The 25096-nt window shown below is 38.8% G+C and overlaps 1 protein-coding gene across 1 annotated transcript in view; it reads right to left on the minus strand.

Moving 5' to 3' along the window:
• The window catches only part of LOC129765973 (microtubule-actin cross-linking factor 1, isoforms 1/2/3/4-like), a 229666-nt gene that overhangs the window by 104162 nt on the left and 100408 nt on the right, over positions 1-25096 (minus strand). Inside the window, exons 9-11 of the mRNA XM_055766432.1 lie at positions 18799-18950; positions 12380-13046; positions 5304-5583 (exon numbers count right to left, since the gene is read on the minus strand). Coding sequence (XP_055622407.1) covers positions 5304-5583; positions 12380-13046; positions 18799-18950 — 1099 coding nt within the window. The remainder of the gene's footprint in view (positions 1-5303; positions 5584-12379; positions 13047-18798; positions 18951-25096) is intronic.

The raw sequence follows: 25096 nt of genomic DNA on the forward strand, positions 1-25096 counted from the left end.
GGGGGAATGTTGAACCACCATAAAAACATTTCTTTGGTCAGATCAGTTACGGGCGAACACCATACATAATCTCCGCCATCGTGTCCTGAAATGAGTGAGTATTATGCACGATTACTCATGAAACATATCGTCGGTTAACCAAGGATAAATTTCGCAGCCATGTGCTAAATAAGAGAGTATTACCCACGATTAACAGCTAAATAAGTCATCGGTCCGTTTTATTGTAGAGCAGTTCTCTCGATTGCTTTCACAAAAAATCCACAGATGACCTGCTTCGTCGCGTTTCACTTTAAGCTTGCGTTTGGGTAGACTGTACACTTCGTAGTTGCTCTCCGTGATTGACCTGAACCAGCGAAATTGCACAAAGAACCCACTGGATGACGCTTGGGAGTAGCAAATGATTCTCATTGTGCAAGTTTCGGTGGTTCGAGCACTGAATAGTCAATAACGATGCCGATCACGTCTTTACAGTCACCAGGAGAAGGGAAGGAACGTTAGTATGATATACCGCCCGAAGTCTAGGTCGCCTTTATAGCGTGGTTCCTTAGCGATCATCAAGGAAGGAGTAGTTGTTAGTGGGGAGATGTAAGAATCATGATATACTGAGGTAAGTTATGTGATTGGGCTAACGCGAACTAACGGCCTCTTGACGAAACGACAACTCGAAAAATCAAATAAACTTGAAAATCAAATGCATGTAGCCGTTGATGATATTAAAGGGTGACCTGAAAAGGTCTTCTCTGCATTAGGATCGGAAGTTCGGTGAGCGGTTTAATTTCGAAGCGCGGACGCAACTACTCGTCCAATAACCTCCTTCGCCGCGTTTCAAGCAAGTAAGTATTATACGAAATACATCGACGGTCTGATCTATCACAGCGAAAATCTCTCGGTTGTCTTCCGTGGTAATCCAGAGAAAACCTCCGTCGCCACGTGTGGAAATGAAATGAAAGGTTGCAGAGTACGATATTCCTCGAAATACTCTCGGTTCTATTTATTGTAGAAAAACTTTCTTACGGCAATAAATCCTGATTCTTAATCCTCCTCACTAAGCCCACTATTTTTCTCATGATAATCGAAGGGAACTACACTGTAGAGGCTACCCTTTGACCGTGAATATTATACTAACTTTGCTTTCATTTCATTCCCTGGTAACTGTAAAGATGTGACCGGCGTCGTAATTGCCTGTTTGAAATTCGAAAAACAGGGACTTCCATATCGAGAACGGTTCGCCATTACAAATCACTATTCAAGGCGTTCTTATAAAAAAACTTTCAAGTCCAGTCATTGATGAATTACGAGGTGCGCAGTCTTCCCAAGCTCAAGCTAATTTTTAGGAATGCGTACATCCGGAAAGTGTTCTGAAACTGATCCATGAACATACATAAGGGGATTATCAGTCTAGTTCAACTTAGGTAGCTATCGCCAAACGGAAGCGATAGTGTTCATGACCGAAAAAACGTCACCATTGATAACCTTCGCCGTCTTTTCGCATGCGTGATTGACGTGGCTATTAATGTTTAGACGGTCATCAATTTCTTTTCGATCACTTTATAACCTCGCATATCCTCCGACAGTTTTCTGAAGATTTCTGCCCATCGCGCTGCTTTGCAGTTACCGACTACCAGAACTTTCGTTTTGTAATGGGCTATTTGTAGTTTCAGAACAACATATCAACGACGTCTCTTCTAGACGTCGATTGTTCGAACAGCGCAATATCGATCCCCTCTCCACTTCACGTTTGCTCAGCTTTATCAACCACTACTCGGATAGCACCATGGACCTTTCTTTAGCAAACCTATTGAAGATGATTCTCTCTAATAGTCTTGCGACTGAACCCTGCAGACATACGAAACTGTATCTCTCGGAGGACCCTCTGATTTCATCAACATCAATTTCAGGAACTTCCATCTGTCAGGAAAGTGATCTACCTGCAACACCGTTCCAAACATATCCGGGAACGTCCCTTTCAAGACTGTTTCGGGGATACCGTCGGGATATTGTTAGTCTTCAAGCTTTTCGCCACAGTTATTAATTTCTCGCTTGAGACATACACACGTTCCGCTACTGCCTCGCCAAATGAAGCAATTGGCCACAACGTTGGATCGTACTTCGGCAAAGGACCTCCACGATAATTGTCAGTTTTTTTGGCGTGTTCTCATTGATATCGTCGGATGTCTGACATGATACGCCATAACGATACGGTACGCGTCTCTTCACAGTTCTTCATAGTAGTTTGACTTGGTCATTTTCATTTCGTGTATCAAAGCTCTTGCCATACGGAAGACCATCATACACTCCTCTCTGTCTCTAGCAGTTCTAACTTTCTATGAAACCAAATGACCAGAGACGTCAAACAATTAGCTACTTCCTCATATATATAGAGTAGCCTAATAACTGCGAAGACTTATCGGATATTGGGGGAGGTGATCTGGGGTAACAACCATACCTGGAAGTTAAAAGTGACGAACCAGCCAAAAGTGTTGAAAGGCAGTATAATACAGTAAAAAATATCGGATATCAACGATGTGACAATCTGTTGTGTATGGGAATCTGGAGAGCTCGTTTGCATCATGGTGGAGGGCAAGTATGATTAACATTTTATAAAAATATATATAATGACATTGGAGAGAAGCCTACTATCATTATTGGAGAAGGACGTGCGAAAGTCCGTAGTACCTGACAAAATTGTCAGTTTTCAGAAATTCGTGCCCTAGGTGCAGACCGTTGCGTATCTTACAAGGCGAAGCTGAGGTCGTTTCTTGTGATACGCATGGTTATAAAGTCGAGATCATCAAGGTCAGTTACCTGTCGAACAGGCGGTATATAATCAGCAAAGCCTCAGCACGACCTAACATTGACTGAAATAATGCGTATGATTCCGTACGTGAGATTTCTAGAGCTACAATTTCCTCAGGAAATTGGGTGTAACCTTGAATATCAATAGGATTTTTTTTTGTAGGCTGTCAATGAAAGGAGGTATTCCGAAGCACATATAAAAGTTGTCATGCATTCATAATAGAGTCGGGACCCATCAAGAAATGATCCATACCTTTTATATAGATGACAGTTGATTCATGTTGGCTTTGAAGACTTTCAGTCGAGGTTAGTTCGGTTTAAACAATCTTTGCTTTGACAAAATACTGAGATGAGAAATAACATCCATAGAGAGATCATGATTCTTGATAAAACTCACAAACACATTGTATCCCTGAAGTTCACAACGATGGGCCGTTGTGAATGAGTACAGGAGAGAGCGATATTTCCACAGATAGAAAAGAGACTTGAAATCTATGACATATCTGTACTGTTGTCGAAGTCTTATGATTTCTTATGAATCTCTCCGTTCCAGTGCATTATGAGTTAAAGAATAATCTGCTGAAGAAAGCAGTCTCAATAAATTTACAATCATTCTGTTTGGAACTAGAACTCTTCAGAAAATTTGAAGGCTGACCTTGGCAATTTTCGACGGTTTAAAGGATTAAAGCACATGCATACAGATACATACATTCGGAAGAGTTTATTTGAGTTGACCGACATGAATTGGACTTCAAAACATTGTTTCCAAGACTTGGGTTGCCAACGTTGAATCTTAATTGTGCTCTGGGGTTGAATCGCCAAACCAAACTCACCATTTACTCTGTTATATGTAGGGTTCAAAGCATTATCCTGATTGTCGCCTCCAATGGAGTATACCTGGGTCAGCATTTAATCCACTTCCCGAAGGCTTTTTGAACAAGATTTCTGATAGGTAACCTATCAAACCACAGATACCCTACTAACTTCACTCTCTCAGAGCGAGTTCCTCTTAGTGATTTTCAAGTCAAAACTCTAAATCCGAAATTATAAACCTAGATCAGGTAAACAACGATCGTATTTGAATCTGAACTCCAGCGTTTCTTGAAGCGTATTTATTATCGATCTTAAAAACCTTAATCTGCGCATGATTGAGTATAGAAGACCCAATGTATTGCTTCTATGCGAACCAAAATGGATTAAAATCGAAGGTTCAATGGTGTTACCAATGTTACCTCGTGGGACTACAGCCTACAGTCGGTAGGTGATTTCTTATGAATCTCTCCGTTCCAGTGCATTATGAGTTAAAGAATAATCTGCTGAAGAAAGCAGTCTCAATAAATTTACAATCATTCTGTTTGGAACTAGAATTCTTCAGAAAATTTGAAGGCTGGCCTTGGCAATTTTCGACGGTTTAAAGGATTAAAGCACATGCATACAGACACATACATTCGGAAGAGTTTATTTGAGTTGACCGACATGAATTGGACTTCAAAACATTGTTTCCAAGACTTGGGTTGCCAACGTTGAATCTTAATTGTGCTCTGGGGTTGACTCGCCAAACCAAACTCACCATTTACTCTGTTATATGTAGGGTTCAAAGCATTATCCTGATTGTCGCCTCCAATGGAGTATACCTGGGTCAGCATTTAATCCACTTCCCGAAGGCTTTTTGAACACGATTTCTGATAGGTAACCTATCAAACCACAGATACCCTACTAACTTCACTCTCTCAGAGCGAGTTCCTCTTAGTGATTTTCAAGTCAAAACTCTAAATCCAAAATTATAAACCTAGATCAGGTAAACAACGATCGTATTTGAATCTGAACTCCAGCGTTTCTTGAAGCGTATTTATTATCGATCTTAAAAACCTTAATCTGCGCATGATTGAGTATAGAAGACCCAATGTATTGCTTCTATGCGAACCAAAATGGATTAAAATCGAAGGTTCAATGGTGTTACCAATGTTACCTCGTGGGACTACAGCCTCTGTGGAGTTCAAAACTAAGCTCTCAACAGCTGAAAGCAAGGAACGAAAATCGACTACATCAAACGCCGACCATTTTCCAGTACTGTAGCCGAAGCACAATCTATACAGCCAAATTTTTGCGATGATAAACTGGCAGCAGGTAGTGCAAATTCCACGCTCAATTTAACACAGCGAAAAAGAAAACCGCATCTCGTACCTGTTGGCAATAAAATCTCGCGCATAGTGCGCGCTCGTTCGTTTCCCAACGGAAAGACAAACGAAAGATACAAATTAATTGCGAGGTGTGTTCAATGGGCCATGAAAAGGTACAATTGCTGGTCGTCTTACGGAGAATCGTTCGATTGTTTGTGCCCCGGTTGCGGCATTTCCCTCTAACCCACTAGGGCGTAATGATAGACCGACGTTTACAGAGACCTGAGTAACTGGATCTTAATTAATTGGGACATAAATTTGTACCTAATGGACCGGAGCAAAAAAGTGTGAAGAATTATTGTGCTGACAGACAGACACAGTACTCACCCTCTGGATCGAGAAGCCGCGTGACGCCATACTCGCGTTCCACCACGTGGAATGCCTGCTCCAGCCGTTCCCGGGGTCGGCGCGATCTCGAGTCTCGCCAGTCGATGAGATCGGGCCGATTTCGGTGAACGAGTGCGGAGAAAGCCAGTCCATCCCGCCAGGAGCCGGTGAAGTCGTTCACCCGAACGCCGGGGTATTTGGCTGTGGAGCGGCGCGCCCATCGGAGCAGGGCTTCGCGTGCCGTTAGATTGTCCTCCTGTCCGACGACGATGTCGGAAATCTGCAATGGAAGGGAAGAACGGGATGATTATTTGCCAATCAACAAATCTGGTAATGGTAACACCTATAAACTAGGACAGATGGGTTGGTCAAGAGGCTACCGAGAGAAACGCTATTGCGTGGCAAAATTGATACAGGTCGGTACTAAAGCGTCAACAGAAAAATATTCAAATTGATATTGATCACATCGGGGGTGTACACAATGGAAGAGGCTTGGCAGTGAGGCAATTGCAATCGAATTAAAAAGCGTGGGAGCGTCCAGAGATGTGGACAGAGCGTGGACACAAACCCCCCACACATATAATTGCAGAGGTTTGAGCGAGGTCACTTGCTGCACGGCATTTACGATGCGACGCGGGTTGATCAATCCCTCGTTAAGTAGGTGTGTGCTGCTCTGTTATGCCTCGGCGCCGCCAATCATATTGATCACAACGTTGGACGATTATAAATATACGTCACCATATCAAGTCACAGCAGCAACAGCTCTCTTGGCTGCGGTTTGGTCAGAAACCATGGCGGCAATCAATATCCGTCAAATGGCACAAACAACGAACCATAATATTTCCTTCTCACTGCCCGGTTTGTTGCGTACTCTTTGGTGTTATATCGATGGCTGCCTTGCGTGGCAAAATTGATACAGGTCGGTACTAAAGCGTCAACAGAAAAATATTCAAATTGATATTGATCACATCGGGGGTGTACACAATGGAAGAGGCTTGGCAGTGAGGCAATTGCAATCGAATTAAAAAGCGTGGGAGCGTCCAGAGATGTGGACAGAGCGTGGACACAAACCCCCCACACATATAATTGCAGAGGTTTGAGCGAGGTCACTTGCTGCACGGCATTTACGATGCGACGCGGGTTGATCAATCCCTCGTTAAGTAGGTGTGTGCTGCTCTGTTATGCCTCGGCGCCGCCAATCATATTGATCACAACGTTGGACGATTATAAATATACGTCACCATATCAAGTCACAGCAGCAACAGCTCTCTTGGCTGCGGTTTGGTCAGAAACCATGGCGGCAATCAATATCCGTCAAATGGCACAAACAACGAACCATAATATTTCCTTCTCACTGCCCGGTTTGTTGCGTACTCTTTGGTGTTATATCGATGGCTGCCTTATTCGGGTGGTTGCCATTTGCAACGCCAATTAAATTATCTCCTTTTACACGGCCCGCGTGTCCGTTGACTTTTAATATTCTTCTGTCTAATTGAACCCATCGGCACTGGTGGCATAGCTCCGACCCAATATGCCTAGAATTTCTACGATTTTATTCCCACTAAAAGTGCTGTTAGAGGACTTGCTGTATGAGGGTCATGCTGAATTAGCACGACGCTGTAATAGGGTGTTGTATTTTTTTGCCGTCACACGACAGCTAACTACAATTCAATGTTGTTATCTGGTCTATTTAATGATCACAGAGCCCGCAAACAAAGCGCAATCATTACACAATCCGATTATTGAAGAGGCCCACTGCAAGTGAACAAAAACAGAAAGAATTTCATACGCTCGATTCCAAACGTCATTGCAGCAAATGGCCTGTCACTTTTTTCTCGATTGAACACCAACAACGATTGAAAACGTAATGACTTTTTTCCCGCTTATTCTATAAACATGCATGAAAACAGTTGACCGGCGAACGCCGTCAAACGTTGGCACCGTGTAAATTCTCAAGTCCCAAAAATGGAAGTAAGAGCAAATGTCATGTCATATCTGCGTTCGATTAGCGGCTCGCAGTTTGCAACATCGTCACAATCACCGGAGCGATTTGACAAAGCGATTAGGCAGTGAAACGGTAGATGATTAACGTGGAATATAGTAGGTGTTCAAGTATGACTTTACGTTTTTTTTTTTATTAAAAAAAGACATTCGATTGAGACATAGAATTTACCGCTACTTTATTCATAGTATGCTTCATCGGAAGGCACAACCTTGAACAATCTTTCACGCAATACACGGATTCCATGCTGGTAGAAATCTGATTCTATTGAAGCAGTCCAGTTATCAATCAATTTATTCTATTTTTCTGCCCCTTAGAAAAAGCAGAATCCATGGACCGGTATAAATATTAATCTGAAGGAACAATGTCTGAGGCCCAGTTCACTCTTTCTAGAAGATTATTGGCAGATTCATGAACATATGGTCTGACATTGTCATTCTATAAAATTATTTTGTCGTGTTTATTTTTTCATTCCGGTCGTTTTTCCTTCAGAGCTCTAGTCAAACGTGTTAATTATAGTTCACCAGGGATAGTTTCAGACGGTAGTTACTTCCAATTTTGTGTCATGACATTTTCTCGGTGACTTTTCACGTTATTTATCATCAAAATCAAAATCATTGCTTGGTTTTCGTGAGCTTCGACAAGCAAACGATGACTATCAGCTGCACTTTTTCTAGAAAAAAAAATACATTAAAGAATTCCGCGAAAGACGTTTTTCCGGTTCAAAATATGTTTCATTTTCAATACAATAAAAATATTGGTTGTTTACACTTTAATCAAATGAACAATACTACAATCTGAAACTGAAATATACGCGTTTCATAATACACTGGAATCGTTTTTTACGCGGAGGATACGAAATAGCTATGTTCACTTGCAACATGCCCTGAATATTTGAAGCTCAGCTTTGAACTATAACAGTTCTTATTACAGGCAAACCTTTTTTTGTACGGGGGATAGGGACCTCACAAAAAAGTCACATAAAAAATTGTGCAAAACTTCACCAGTAGCTTTAAAAAATCGTGTTCGGAACACATTTTGAAAAAAACCTTTTTTGTGCGGTAGATAGAGACCGCATAAAATAAGTTTCCCCCAATAAAATAACTCAAATCCACGCCATTCACTGTTCAATTTCATTTTGTTTCCCTGCTTTGCGGTGGGACACTTTGCCTTTTCGGTTGTGCGTGGCTGTTTTGTGCTTTTAGTTGCATGTCAAAACGTGTTGCTGTTAGAAATCATGTCATGCAAAAACTTAGAAAAACTTAGAGCATTTGATGAGAGGAGGGGAATGATTTCAGAAGTGGAGATAATTGAAACGCAAATATGCTTTTTTCGCACTGAAATGCATATAAGCCATCGAAAAAAACTAAATGAACGATAACTTCGTGAAATATGCTTCTTTTCATACACCGCACAAAAACAGAAAATTGCACAAAAACATGTTTTACTGTACTTTTCGTTCATATCACTTTCGATTTCAATATGATTTTTTGAAAAAGTTTGAAAAGTTTCAGGCGGGACGGAGTTCGCCGGGTCAGATAGTAATAGATAATAATAGAATCGTTAATTCTAACGAGTTTTTCTAGCGATAGAACATCAAATTGATGACACTTGTTATATGTGAGCGATCTTGGCAGCTGTCACTCGCCTACAATTTGTGTAAATTTTTTAACAAAAACCATTTTTAAGTTCTAGGACTCATTGTACTCATCGCACTGATAAAAAATCCTTTAACGTACATGATTACTATGTTATTGAATTCTCTGACGTTTTGAAAAATACGGTACTGTATATTTCTAATTTTTGTTTAAGCCAGTATTCTAGTCTAGAAATTTGAGAAAAATAAAAAATAATGTCTTCATATTTCTGATATTTAGGCATACAAGAATATACTCTAGGAAGGACTTTTCGAAATTCCCATTAGATTGCGAGTTACAGCCATGTAATTGATCCATAACAACTAACTTCGAACGCGTGAAATTGAACAGCGTTGCACGATTGCCCATGTTATAAAACGCCAGAGCATTAACACAACACTTTGGAAAATAGATCTTCTGAAGACCATAAAATCTTTATCAGAGCAGATTAACGATTGAACTCAATTAAATCCGAACAGTAAGTCATTCAATTTCTAATTGATATTCGAATGGCGTCATCTGGACTCGATCGCAAATGTACGTTTTAAAAACGGAAAGGAGCGTGAAAGTTCGAAGTCATATGAAAAAAAATGAATGGGAGGAGGTTCGCCTGATCTGCTGGTTTCATAATGTGATATCTCTCACAAAATGGTTCTGTTTTCGCAAATTTTTTCGACAATTTTATTTTGAAAAAAAAATTGAAGGATCTGTTCCTAGAGCACGGACGGAAGCTTGACGTAGGACTGTTCGGAACCATTGCTTTTGAATCAAGGTCTCTTTTAATATTGCAAATGGTCATCCTGAGAAGAGCCGTTAGAACTTAATGTCCTTCAAACGGGGTTTAAGAATTGAACAGGTAGAAAAATCCCGGAATCATTGATTATTAATGCTGTCACAAAAATATAGGAATATATTGAACACAGATGTTTTTGCCGTCTAATTGTATGTATTAGTTGTACCGGTAAGTTTCTTAGGTTTTACAACAGATGACGTAACTTGACTATTATTCCAGTGCATCAAATTTCCAGACATTCGTTGGAAAGCTGTCATTGCGCGTCTTTTTCAGTATATGTCAAAAAGTTGAAGCGTAAACAACATAGTTTGTTGCCACTTCGAATATGTCGAATTTCGTACCAACGAGAGTGTTACTTTATTACTTCAATATGAAGAAGTAATCTGCGGAAAGTCATTGCATTTTGGTGGAAGATTATGGTGACCAACAGAGCCAGTGCGACCAACAGAGCGAATGTGTCAAACGTGGTTTGCACGGTTTGAAAGTGGTAATTTTGACTTGGAAGACGAAGAACGTTCCGGACCGCCAAAAAAATTTGAAGATGAAGAATTGGAGGCTTTACTTGATCAAGATCCGTCACAAACGCAACAAGAATTTGCAAATACACTTGGAGTAGTTCAGCAAACCATATGCAATGCAATGGAAATGATCCGAAAGATAGGACATTGTGTGCCGTATGAATTGAAGCCACGAAACATCGAAAGCCGTTTTTTCACGTGCGAACAACTGCTCCAACGGCATAAAAGAAAGGGTTTTTTGCGTCGAATCTCTACTGGCGATGAAAAGTGGGTCCATTATGACAATCCATCAACATCGACGGCCGCGCGGAATATTCCCGACCAGAAGGTTATGCTGTCTATTTGGTAGGACCATCTGGGTGTGGTGTACTATGAGCTGCTGAAACCGAATGAAACCATTACGGGGGACCTCTACCGACCACAATTGATTCGTTTGAGCCGTGCACTGAAGGATAAACGGTCACAATACGAGCAAAGACACGATAAAGTTATTTTGCAGCACGACAATGCTCGGCCGCATGTCGCGATTGGATCGATTCGTGGTAAGCCGACAAACCGGCTGATTATTTCCGCAAAGGTATCCGTGAAATGCCAGGAAGATGGGAAAAAGTTGTGACTAGCGATGGGCAGTACTTTGAATATTATATTTGTAACCATTTTTGCAGAATAAAGCATTATTTTAAAAAAAAAACTAAGAAACTTACCGGTACCCCTATTATTATAACATATATCGTAAAAATGATTTCGCGTAATATGTGTTTGAAATCTTCTAAACTTTAAAGTCATTTCACAAAGAAAACGAAATAACTTGTTCAGCGCATTAAAAAAAAAGTTTCGGGAAAAGGGAAAGTTTCGTCCCGAATAAATGAGATTTGCGGTATTTGCTACTTTTGTTTTTTTTCGTATAGAGCTCAAGCACATCGTTTTGCTTGTGAACATGCTACAACAGTGAAAACATGTGAAAAATTGTTTCGTAAATTTAAAAGTTTTTTTTTAAATTTCGACAAAAAAAATTATTCTAAAGGAATCCACAAATTACCTAAGAGATGGGCTAAATGTCCAGACGAAGATCACTTCGAGTAAAAATATTATGTGGTTCTTCTGAACATTAGCGTTTCGTTCATCTAAAAAAACCCGTACAATTCCAGTCGCGCACCTGGTATGTTCGTAGTATTAGTAGATCTCAACTAAGAACCAACAAAGTTGTGACAACAAACTTTCATCGTACAGACAGTAGAATATCATGTTCATAGGCTCTGTCAAATCGCTCTCAACCATCGTTCCCACGTACCATAAATATTCCAACAAATCATAACCACCGCGTTGTCATAATTCACATTTAACGAACCTCCGCGACATTGATCCGAGCTGAGTTTATGTGGCGATCGATGTAAATCGTTTGTATAATAGCAAAGCTGAAGATCACCGCTGAGGCACCCTTGAAAAGGTAAGCTTGCCCATATTTGCAGCGCCTAGGAGGACCCGTGTTTTTCCCCTTAGCTACCCGGCTGACATCATGTGCATGCCGCCGGAGTTGCGCATAAATCGTGCGCTAGATCATGACTTGATTCTTCCCTCCCCCGCGTCTATCGGATAATCTGCACAGTTACACCGGTGACGAAGATTGGCACTACGAAGAAACGCATTAATTTCATTTCTTGTCAATAATCGAATCAAAAGCGGTATATATGGAAATTTGGAACAGAAAAAAGGATCAGTTAAAGCAGGAACCATTCAACAGATGTTTTCCCCTTATTGCGCCAGAAAGGAACAAACAAGATCGTGAGTCCCGATGCATGTAAACTATTCCACCGCTACCGTCGAAGTCTTGGATAGGTCATTTAGCCAGCAGTCGCAGCAGCAGCATAAAGTTGTAAACATTGAACGGTACACGCGCATAGGAGTAGGGGTAGTGCTGGCCGGCCGCCATATGGTGTGTTTTTTTTTATATTTCTGCGACTAGGGCAAGACACGACACGATCGATGAAGCGTTTAGTTTGGTGAGAATTTGATGATGAACATTAATCCTCCAGAAGCATCTGGTGGGAAAGAGCTAATGACCCGGAAAATATCTGCTGTAGCTAATAAAATAAGCTCCGAACGAATCGGAAGACAGCTTGCCTTACCTTGGCACGCTTGGAGTCCTGAGAGCCCATGCGGAGATACCCTATTTCGGTTGTCTTCACATCGCGACTTTGGCGTATTTTGTTGTCCGCGTGAGCCTGCTCCTCGGCTCGGGTCAGCGTGGTAATCTTCCGAACAATATGAGTCGTCATCCGTCGATGACCATCAGTTGCTCGCTGTGAAGTGCTCGTCGTTTCCATCGTATTCCCGAGAACCTCTGTCGTGTAGCGCTTATTACGGGTCACTTCAGCGACCACATTAGCACTGGTCAACGCCACCGCCGGTACCAGCTCGTTACCATAGCTCATCGAGGATGGCAGAGCTCTCCAGTGTTCACGATTCATCGCCTCGATCACGGTCGGGCGTTCCGTGACGGTCGCTTCGATGACTTTTTCGTTCATAATTTCATGCCGAAAGCGCAAATTGCTATCGTCCAAATTGGTGGTGATGGCCGGTCCCCTTCGATGGGTACCGCTCAGCCGGGAGTTGGACCGGCTAACCATGGCACTGGACGGGTACTCGTGCTCATGTTCTCGCTGTGCTTTCATAAACACCCGTCCCCGGGGACGAAACTCGTCGTCAATTTTGTACATTGTTTTCGCACACCACACCACACACTTTGTCACAGTAGCAGTAGCCCACTCCACTAATCTTACTTTGGCCACGAACCTAATTCACATAATCCATACAGGCCTGACCGATTCTTCCCCGAGGAACACAGAACACAAATCAATAAGGTGAACAGTGAGATCGATTACGCCCACCGTTAGAGAACCACCGGTCCGGACCACTCGCATTACATACCACGGAAGAGTACGTACTTTTCTAGGGCTTCCCCCTGTTTTTTTTTGCCCCGGACCGGGCCGTTGTTGCAGAACCGACCGCCACTGCCAATGCGAATGAAATGAAGCTGCCCAAATGCTCCCACCCACAAACGGTTTGCATTTTCCAGTTGTTAAGCGCGCTCTTCTCTCACCATTGACCAGTGCGTGGCGGAAATTTAACGGTAATGCCGTGGTCTACTTTGGCAATATGCCTCCTCATTCTAATAGGCCACACTCGTGGCTCTCGGGTGTGCTCACGTTGGAAACAACATTTTTACAGCCGAACACAAATACAACAAACAATGGGCAGCAGAGTTTGTCACTGAACTACGCGCTTAGACGCGCCGGATAGAGGGTTTTTTTTTCTTCTTGAATTTATTTTGCCGCTGCGGTTGGTGAAAACATGGATAATCAATTCAATTGTGTGGTTTCCGAGCCGGAAAACCTATGACGAGATGATGGAATAGGTGGTGATGGCCAGGGGGGCGACGTTTTCGTCAGCGCGGTTTGCAGTTTGCTTTGCTGTACACAGTTAACACACAGACATACCAAACACAAACAGCAACAGCCAGCGGTATTGTGGTTGGGCTTATTTTTTGTGCTCAACGGCAGCAATTTCTTAACGTTTTGAACATTGGGATTGATCAGTTATCCCTTCACCAGAGTAAAATGATGGCATTTGATTGGAAATATGGATGACCCTGAGAGCTCTATGGTGTGCCATTGCAATAGCATAAAAATAAAAAGGAATAAACCTTCAACCAATCTCTTTCGAGGACATTGCATGAACCAAATGTAAATGTTAAATATCTAAGAAATCGCATAAATATAAGTTGAATGCTGCTAATTATGAGGCATTTTTTTAACAGAAAGGGGCTCTTCAGTATTACAGGTCGGACTCGATTATATAAAGAATCGATTATATATAATTCGATTATATACAATTTTGGACTCAATTATATACAAAAAATATTTTTTTTACATTTCAAATAAATCTTATTTCATGAAGAAATGTAACCTTTCAACGTTAAGGTGAAGTTTAAGAGCGGTAGTAGATTATAGAGCGGTTAAAAAACTTCAATTTACTTGATGGAAACAATTTAGTTTAATATAAATTTTTAGGATAAAATTAATAATAACACATTAGAAATTATTAACATTTAAGCGTTTCATTTCCAAAATGTTATTAAAATCCACTACTATATCCTGTACTAAATTTTCTCATCTTTCAAATGAAAGCAAGAATCAGCAAAGAATCGACTTCCGTTGCGTACTTTGTAATGTAGAACCAGTTTGAGGCAACAGAGTCCGAAACAAAAAAAAAAGTTCTATAACTCTATCATTGTTAAAATTCGAACATATACCTAGGAGGATTTTTTTCATCAAATATGATCGTCTATCACCTCCTCAGAGTATCTGGATAAAATTTTTTTTCATGTGAGAAAGGTGTTTTCTGACTTAAGGGGATGAATCAAAAATAAAATTCCTCTTTCATTTTCAAAAAACGAAAAATACATGAAAAAAAAATAAAGAATTTTTTTATTATTCGATTATATACAGGATTCGGTTATATACAGTGAAAGGAAATCAAAAACTGTATATAATCGAGTCCGCGCTGTATAGGAAATATTAATAGTTGTATTCCATAATACTTTATGCCATCGACAGCATAAAGATCATCATGTTACATACACAAGTATGTGAATAACATTTTTATGGCATTCAAAATATCTGATTTCATTTCAAACTAGCCGGCACGAGTATTGCCACATTATAATTTTAGGGTGGTCCGAATAATCCACTTCTTCGCCTTTTTTCTTTTTTCTCTTTTTTCTCCAAAAATGAAATTTTTCATAACATTTGAACTACTGCACCGATTCAGATGACCAATATACCGATTTGAAGCCAACTAGCTAGTCTTTTTGGAGAAATAATAAAATAATAATAAATTGCAAAAATATTAGATTTTGTTTTCATAATTATTGATTGTGTTTGTTTTCGTTGTTTTCGTGGCTTTGGACTGAAAGGGCGCTATATTTTCTAATATTTTTTTTTTAAACAGAGGTTTTTTTACATAACACATGAAAAAATCAGCGAGGTGTTTTTTCGTTTTTGTGTTATAATTTTCCAAAGTCAACTGATGGTCCGAAAAATATTTTTGAACAAAGACTGAAACCATGTTAATTTAAAAAAATCATAACTCAAAAACTAAAAAAACACACTCAAAACAAAACACATTCTGATTTTTGGATATGTTATGCAAAAAAAAAACTCAGCTTTCAAGAAAAAATATAAAAAAATATGGTGCTATCTAGTCCAAACACATGAAAGTAATAAAAAACAAATACATACAGGGGAACTTCGACATAACATTTTACCATTACATTTTACCTCGTTATAACTTACACATTTTCAATGGACAAATTTCATGCTAACTCGTCTTAGGAATTGGCAGTGAAATGTCAAATGTCCAAAAAAAACGAATATTTGAAAAGGACCAGTTTTTTTCTTAATTTTTACAAAAAATCCTTATTCAAAAACTATAATACCCACGAAAATATTTAAATTTTTATAATAAATAGAATTTTTTTAATTACACAGAAAAAAATAATCTAAGAAAATCTCCAAAACAATGTCAAAAGTAACAGTGTCTTTCTTCCAATGTATTGTTGGTAGTTGTATGCACTGTTCATATAATTTTCGTTCAGAACTTAAGGAAAAAGTTTTTGGAGAAAAACGATTTTTTATTTCCAATGTTTTTTTCAAGTAATTATTTTTTTAAATTGTTTTACTATTTTTTAATGAAACCTTCAAAAATTCCATATATTTCATTATTTGATCGATATTCTGTAGTTCATATGGTTCTTAAGTTAGATTTTTTTGAAATGCTCAGCTTTTTTCAACTTTTTTCGGAAAAAAATATTTAAAAAAATATAAGACCTACAAAATTTTAGAGAATCAAATATAGGAAATAATTTAAATAATTTAATTCACTCAAGCAAGGAGAACACGTTGCAATTTGTTTAGTACAAACAATAGTATCTACACAAGCTTCCGGATGATAAGCCTTATGAAAGTAATTGTTATAATCGTTTTTCCATACACAATTGTGTCAATGTTTGTACTAATTTTATGATCAAAGTATATTATTTTCATTTCCTTCGTACATATGTAACAATAACTCAAAAAAGCTTGGAAGGAAAACCATTTCTAATTGTTTTACTGGCAGCAGTAGCAGATTATTTGTTACTAATTTTTTAAATTTTTTTGCTACTAAATGTGTTGTACTAAATTTATTTCATCTTAATTTCGTATTCGATTTCGATTTCGATCGATATTCTGTAGTTCTTATAGTTTTTAAGTTAGATTTTTTTGAAATTTTTTTGAAAGCTTTTTTCAACTTTTTTCGGAAAAAAAATATTTAAAAAAATATAAGACATACAACATTTTAGTCAGAGAATCAAATATAGGAAATAATTTAATCCTTCATAAAGTAATACAAAACAAAATTATAAAAATTACACAAAAGAAATTATTTGAAGCATTGAAATTCATTTTCTAAAAAACATTTTTTATTCTGAACGAAAATTATATGAATAGTCCATACAACTACCAACAAGTCTCCCAAACATTGAAAGAAGGCCACTGTTACAGGGAAAAAAATTTTTTTAACGAGCAAGCGGTCATTTTATCTATTTACCCTCAATCAACAGTATGAAGGGAAACATCATAAGAAAGGTTGGCTTCACCTTCTAGTTGTTTTTTCATCATTATTTACTAACTCTACCCAAACAGCATCACAATAAAGTAATATGAGCTACATTTCTGAATTCTTTGTCATGTTTCGTATAATTTTGAAAGTGAAATGTGTGTTATATTGAAGTTTCCCTGTAAAATCAATAATTTATAAAAAAAAACAACATTCATTTTTTCGCAAGTGTGGTATTTTTTTCGATAACGACTATATTATGGGCTTCAATTTCAGTTGTTCAAAAGTTATGATTTTTTCAAGAAACCCATTTTTGATACAAGAGCGAAATTATGGTTACCCTTTGAAAACTTAACTTTGAAAAATCGTAACTTAAAAACGAAAAAAAAACACATCTCTAATTTTTGGATATGTCATGTAGAAATAACCTCAGCTATCAAAAAAAAAATATAAAATCGTATTTTCAGCAAAATTGGTAAAAAAGACGGCGTATATTTTTCAAAAATAATCTAAATCATTATACAAGGTCTTTCAGATTAAACGCTCACGCAAGTTGACTTGCGTGTGAAGAATTTGGTTCACCGTTTAAAACGCGTTATCGAACAAAGGGGTGGTCACATGTACCATCGTAAAAAGGAACGTGTACTCCAAAACTTACGAACTAGATTGTAGGAATTCTGTGTTTTTTAACGGCGTTTTCCAGATGATTCGTACATGATATTTTGTTGATATCTGTAGATGTGAAATTTAAAACATCTCAAGAAGTTTAAGTGTGATGAGGTCAACTTCGTTGTGTAGAAACCTTTTTTATACTATTTTTGCTAGAATGTTTAATTAATGTTCGAAACTCGATTTGAATTAAAATATTTTGAATCTTCATTTCTATAACATCGACATAGCACCATTATACATCATAATTTAAGTAATCAATTCAGTAAACTTGAGCTGGGAACTGAAGGAATATTTCGGCAAAAATTTTGATTCCTTCAAGGAGGTAAGTTTTGATTTTTGAAAAAAAAATCGTGTAAGTTCTAGTTGCAAGTGCATTTCGAAACCAATGTCGAAAATTAAATTTTAATTCGACAAGAAATCTCCAGGGAATCTTCGTAGCCAAATTTGTTGCGTATCCGCAGACTAACGACCGATCGTGAGCTCAATACATAAAATACATATCTTTGGGTATTATTACATCCACAAAAGGATCATCACGTGATGGAGATCCATCCTGCAAAATGCTTGCAAGAAGAAACAACGAACTATTCACGCTATGAACCCATTAACGAACAGTAACTTTGAGATTTCTTCATGTAATGTTTTTGCGCCAAATGATAGCTCAATTTATTAGCTACCATTTAACTTCAATTACATTTGATTTTGTATTACCTTTTTGGGAAATAAATTCGGTTTACAGCAAATATGTCCGGAAGGTGTTTCAAGAACAAAACCTAATAAAAGATAAAACTATGCAGACTTTTCTACAGTATTACTTTGATAATAGAACACACATTATGATCTAGGACAAAAATCGTGCGATTTACCCTCCTACAGAAAAAATGCAGTCATTGTGTAAGATAGGTTCGATTTATACAAACATATCAAGCATATAAACATATATGGAAATGTTTTTATAAATTTAACAAATTATTCTAAACGAGATAAGTTAAGTTCGACTTCGAAAGAACATCCAGCGAAATGCCCTCGCCTTATCTCATTTGCTAGATGTCAAATAAATCCAATCTGATTACCAGATTACGATGTTAGAAGCCACTTAGTACGTTCCACACACACGCAGGTAAGGCCTCGATGTGATCCTACGCGTTCTTCTAAATCGAGTGTCGCTTCTCGAGAGCAAACATCAGCGGGAAAAAATCTGTTGTCAATCACCCACATTCGCGAGTCCATAGCAATATTCAAATCCGAACACCGGAACTGGGGCGAGGGCGAGGAAATTCGCAATCGGCTATTAGCTGTGCCATTGCCGGGCATCCGTGGAGAGCGTGGGTGATGCTCAGAGATTTCAGTGTCAGCCGCAGCGATGAACTTGAACAACATCCCTCTGGCTAGGTGTAGGCCAGAAACAGATGAACTGTAACGAGGTACTGTGAGCCATTGCGTAGGAGCGAATGGAATCGATGGAATTCAAGTTCGACAACTAGCTGACTGGCTTGCTGGTTGGCGGTGGTGATTGATTTGTTAGGGTGTGAGGGACACAACAACACCCCTCCTCCACAGACTTGATAATGGAATTGCGTCGTTTGCTTTCCCCCCCAGTGTCAAGGTAGCCCATCGCGATAGTGTTCTGTGTTCTGTTGTCTTCCCTTATCGGACCCAGGATCAATTGGGCCGTCGGCTATTTATCAATGCCGACCAGTAATTATCGATGCCAAAATAAACAAGCCAGAACAAGAATTGCGTAAGGTGGTTGATCCGACAAGTGGAATGCAAGTGATCTCCGGGGTGTAATTTCTTTAAACTGCCTTGACTCAACTATCTAACTATCACAATTAAATCTTATTTCTTTAATTGCACTATGAAAAATGTGTCAAGGTTAGCGCTCTTTTACTGCAACGCGTGCACTTCACTGAATAAATTTTCACTGTTTCCGGTTCAACGCGCTGCGCGGCTGCGAAATTTAATCCCAACTTGTACTAAAACTCTTCACACGGACCGGATTGCACACCACACAATAAGCAGCAGACAGCAGCAGCAGATGACAATAACAAAACACTAAACACAAAACAACGTTGCGTCTCGACGCAACAACAAAACAACTCGACAACCGTTCGTCGCGTTCGCTTGAGGTAAACTGAAAGTGACGAGCTGGATACAATTTCACTAAAGGTGAGTTGTATATACACAAACGCTACCATCTCGTTCTCGCGCTCTCCCAGCCCAGCCAGCTAGCGCACGGATGCCGGTTTTGGAAGTAGCGGCAACTCGACCGACCGTGTCTAGATCTCTCGCGCTCTCGGAAATCTGTGTGCTCGGAGGCGGCTTCCCCCTTTCGGTAACGGCGCGGCGCCAAAGTTCCAAACACAAATTGACGGCGGTTTGTTGTGCTCAACCCAAAGTGGGCTGCTCTTTGCAAAGCCCCCACGGCAAGGTCGAAGGTTTTGAACGCGGCATGATCCATACGGCGCGAACACGATCGTGGATCGGGTCCGACGCGCGCGTGTGGATGATCTGATCTTCAAGAAGTTGCGCGCTTTTCCGAAAAAGGCATTCGATGGCATCGTTTGACGCCCTTACGTCATCGCCTCGGGCGTTAATTTCGGTTTGATTGTGCGAAGGTAGAACCGGACGATGATTTCAATCGTTACCAAAAATTTAGGCTGACCGGATTTGTTCACGAAGTTTACATTCGAGTGTGTGCGGGGGCGCTTTCCGATAAGATCAAATTCTGACTTGATGACATAAATAGCAAATATGTAATGCGAGTAGGAGTACCTATGCATAGTCAGCCACTTCTGATTTTGTTATGATATTGAGTAATTTTTCGTAGAGCCGTGTCCGGTTTTGAAAATGGACATGTGGAATTTTATGTTTTCATTTAATAGCAATTTTTTAATTGTAATTTTTCTTAACAATAGTACAGTGAGAGAAATAATTAGTAAATATAACGATTTTTGTGGTAAATGATACCAATCTGTAGTAATTTACAACCGTACTAATAAACATACATGTCAAGCAGAGCCATGATTCGTAAGCTCAATATCGGCTACATTTCCCGGCGAAAATGCACGTATTAGAATTATATCCTTATAATACCTCCGTATTGCCTCATGGCAACAATAAAAATGGTTCATACGCGCTTTTCTCACCATTCTTCAGATATGACCATAGTCTTAGAATATCAACAAATATTCACGAGTTACGAATATGAATTTATTTCAGTGTAAATGACTTTTTTTCAGCTTGAAAAACACTGCCATCGTTATATCGATGACAATAACAAACGAGTTTATTTTGGCTGGACCATTCAGAGAACAAAAACGCCAGAGTTGGATGGAATGAACTTTGCAAGAAATCGCGCATGATTTTGTTTAGTGAGACGGTAACAACGGCATAAATAAAAACCAACCGCACACAGCTGCCTCAGGTTTAAAGTAAACAACAGCTGATATTCATTTGGCTAAAATGAAATTCAATTCTGGCTTCTGAAAAAAAGAAGAAAATGACACTGGGTAGAAAAAAAACATATTGAAGAACAAAAGTTCATTTGCTCATATTCACTGGTTGTCGAGATTTGTTATTTTGATTTTCGTTTGGAATATATAGGTTTTCGATGCAACCTAGCCCGAAAATCTATGCATTTGAGCTTAGCGAAGATGATTTTTCTCAACACTGGATATGACAACATTCAAGTTTACTAATGTTATCGAGTAAAATATACTAACCTTTGGGATATTAGATTGTTGACAATATATACAAAAAAATTGTACATTCTACTAATGTTTGCATTACCAGAGGTAATTGGTAGTTTTCTGCTGAGGATTTTTCTTAGTGTACATAAACTTTATTTTACATGCAATGTTTCATGAAAGGCTGCATTCTGTTATAAAGAGAATGACCTTTTTCGAAAGACAGTGCTGTTCAAAATGTTAGCAAGAGAGTGTTGGTGTTTTGTGTTCCACTCTTGTGTGTGTGAGTGTGATTCAGGTAAGTCTAAATTGAATGTGAAAGACAGACAGAAACTCGCGACAGACAGCAAGCAACAAAGGGCAATTTACGAAATTATCCCGACAGTTAGGAAATATGGGCCGTAGTTCATTGCGTTGTGAGAAACTTGTAGATTCCTAGCCACAAAGATGTACAGCGATGATCGAAAATAAGGAATATACTACGCAGTAAAATTTTTTTTCAATAAGTTACCCATCAAGGAGGCCTTTAATTGACTCTCTCGTTTGTTAATTTGGTTGATATGCTGTTTTTTTACTATTATCTCGAACATGTCAAAAATGAACTTTCAACTGTCCAGATTAGACATTTACTTTTTGACAATCCAGTATATTTCTGTTCCCCTATCGATGATCATTATAAATCAAACGAAAATGGGAATAAATGAAAGAAGCCTGAATAATAGTAGCTACATTTAAAAAAAAATCGAGCAACCGCTATTATTTCCAACATTTCCTTGGAACGTATTTTGTACAAAGTGATCAGAAGCTTAATGAGAATCTCGTCGTAAAGTTTGGTGTGAATTTTTCTCAGCTTTTTAACAGAAATATTGAAATGTAACTGAATAGAACGAATTTATAGCGCGTAATATTATGAACTTGGACATATGCTATGAAGGATTTATGACCTAGGATAGCGAAAAATGTGGAGATTACGAATTGCAAAACTAAAAATTGATCGCGTCGTGATACATTAGAGTTAACATTTGGTATCGTGCGCAATTCGGCTCGTAATGATGTCAATCCTAGTTCCATCATTTACCGAGATCATTCTTGCATCAAATAAGCAATCCTTTTCAGGTCCTTCAAATAGAGTTTATTCGTGGAAACTTTCAAATACAATATGCAACTAACAACGTAACATGATCCTACGTCAGAATTATGGTCGTGTGCTGGGAGAAAGGTGATATTACTGCATAACAACGCATCGCGTACACCACTAAAGTCGTAAAGGACCCTATAAAAACTCTCAACTGGGAATCGTTATTGCACCTGCCGTATTCTCCAGAAGTGGTTAATTTTTGCTTGCACATTTCTACGGCACCTCGCCGAATATAACGATGACGAATAATATAAAGATAACGAATGGTTTTCGTCGAAACAAGCGATTGTAGATTCAAATCGGGATTGCTTCGAATAAAAATAGTATGAGGATCTCCTAAAAACTATGTGTTTATTCCATAAAAAACGGATAATTTCAACATGCGCACGAGGTATATATAAGCATAGAGTCTACATTTGATCGACGAGAATGAAGAAATAAATAAATAAATAAATAAATAAATAAATGAATAAATAAAAAGACAAATAAATATTTAGAAATAAATAAGTAAAAATTAAAATCCAGAAGCCGCAGCGACGACAAAAATAGGTGCCAACATTTAATCCCAACCTCTCCGTCCAAAAGTTCACAAACAAGCTGGAAGTGTCGTCTACATAAGAAACTAGAAGAACTAATCTATATATATATAAAAATGGAGTGATGTCTGTCTGTCTGTCTGATTCTTATAGACTCGGAAACTACTGAACCGATCGACATGAAAATTGGTATGTAGGGGTTTTTGGGGACGGTCCTTCCCCCACTCAAAGGGGGGGCTGCCATACAAATGAAACACAAATTTCTGCATTACTCGAGAATTAATCAAGCAAATGAAACCAAATTTGGCATGTGGAGGTTTTAGGATGCAATAAATGTTTCTATGGTGTTAAGATACTCCTTCCCCCTCTCTTAGAGGGGGCTGCCGTACAAATGAAACACAAATTTTTGCATTACCCGAGAATTAATCAAGCAAATTAAACCAAATTAGGCATATGGAAACTTTAGGGTGCAATGAATGTTTCTATGGTGGTTAGATACCTCTCCCCCCTCTCTTAGGGGTGGCTGCCATACAGATAAAACACAAATTTCTCCATTACTCGAGAATTAATCAAGTAAATGGGCGGGACGAAGTTTGCCGGGTTAGCTAGTGACTTATAAGAAGGTATAGACTCCAAATCGCGACGTTGAACAAAACAAAACGCGATCTCGGAAGCGGTACGCTACGATGCTGACTGACGAAGGTCGATTGCGTAGTGATGATTGTGGTTGTGTCAGGAAGTGTGAAATGGATCACGTGAACTCTCAAGTAGAAAATTCTGGCCCTAAAAAGAGCCGATAGTTTGAGTGGTTGTAGAGAATCTGCTGTAGATGGTTGATTCATGATTCATTCCATCCTGAGATGGCAGACAACGCATAAAAAAAACAACATGTGCGTGTTGAATCAATAGCACGAGAGCTCTGGTCGGGTGGTGCCATGTTGCGAAACCTAATTCTGGAAGCACTCCGTTAGAAATTAGTTCTGATTTACTAAGAAACGATAGAAAAAAACACAACAGGAGCAAAGCACAAACACATGAGTTGTTCTTCATTTCACGTCGTCACAGGGAATTAAACCCTTATTTGAAGCGACTGTTGCTGCTGTTGAGGTCGCTAGTATTGCTCCTGCTTCTACTAATTGGGTGGTAATGGTAATGGTGGTAACCAGTTATTTTTATGTATTCCAAGCTGGGTAATAAATCATTTAGGGGTGAAACTCGCAATGCACTTTTATATTCCTTTCAGGGACTGAACAGTGCGTGTGACGCACAAATGCACAAGCGCTCTTCGCCAAACGACATAAAAGATGACTTCTTTTATCATTTCAACGAGCCTGAACCTGTATATGAAGCTGCGTACGAAACTGCATCCCAATTTAACGCTGACTAAAAAGAGCAAAACTGTGTAATAGAATATGCAATTCCTCTCTGGATGTGCCAATAAGCTTCCATCATGTGGGACTTAAATTGCAATATGTATTTCCTTGTTTATCCTGTATGTTAATTCTCTGCATTTGCATTTTCTCTGCGACTTTGCTCGTTGTTGACGGTACGGGTAGGGTAAGCACACAAATAGGCAGAACAAATAAATAGGAAAATTTTCAACAACTTAACACATTTACAGACTATGAGATTGTCTATATAACCAATCTTAACAAATCTTAAAGAATTTCTGATTCAATTGATATGCAAACCATCAAAATTTGCTAGCAGCGAAAATATTTATAGTTTAACATTATTTCATTAAAACGTGACCTGTTTTCTGATTTGGCACCTTTATTGAAAGACGTACGTCAGAAAATAAGTTCTGGAATGAAATTCAATACGCAAGTATCGAATTGCATTTTTAAATCAACCGAAAATACAAAGCAGAATTATCTGTGTTGAGGAACAGGATTAGACGAAAATATGTTTGATTCAAATCTTTGATCGCTATTAGATTTAGATTCAAAATAAAATAACGAAATAAAAACCAAACCGCCGAAATCAATCCCGGACTGCAAATTTCCTATCAAAACAAGATTATTTTTATCACTGCGAAATTTTTCGACCATAGGCGTAATTAACCCGATCGCATTGTAAATTTTTGGGCGTTATCGTTTCCCCGCGGAGCCCAGGCCCAGTACACGGGTGGGTGATATCATCTGTACTAAT

Source organism: Toxorhynchites rutilus, chromosome 2, assembly GCF_029784135.1.
Source record: "Toxorhynchites rutilus septentrionalis strain SRP chromosome 2, ASM2978413v1, whole genome shotgun sequence".
In the NCBI taxonomy this organism is placed as follows: Eukaryota; Metazoa; Arthropoda; class Insecta; order Diptera; family Culicidae; genus Toxorhynchites; species Toxorhynchites rutilus.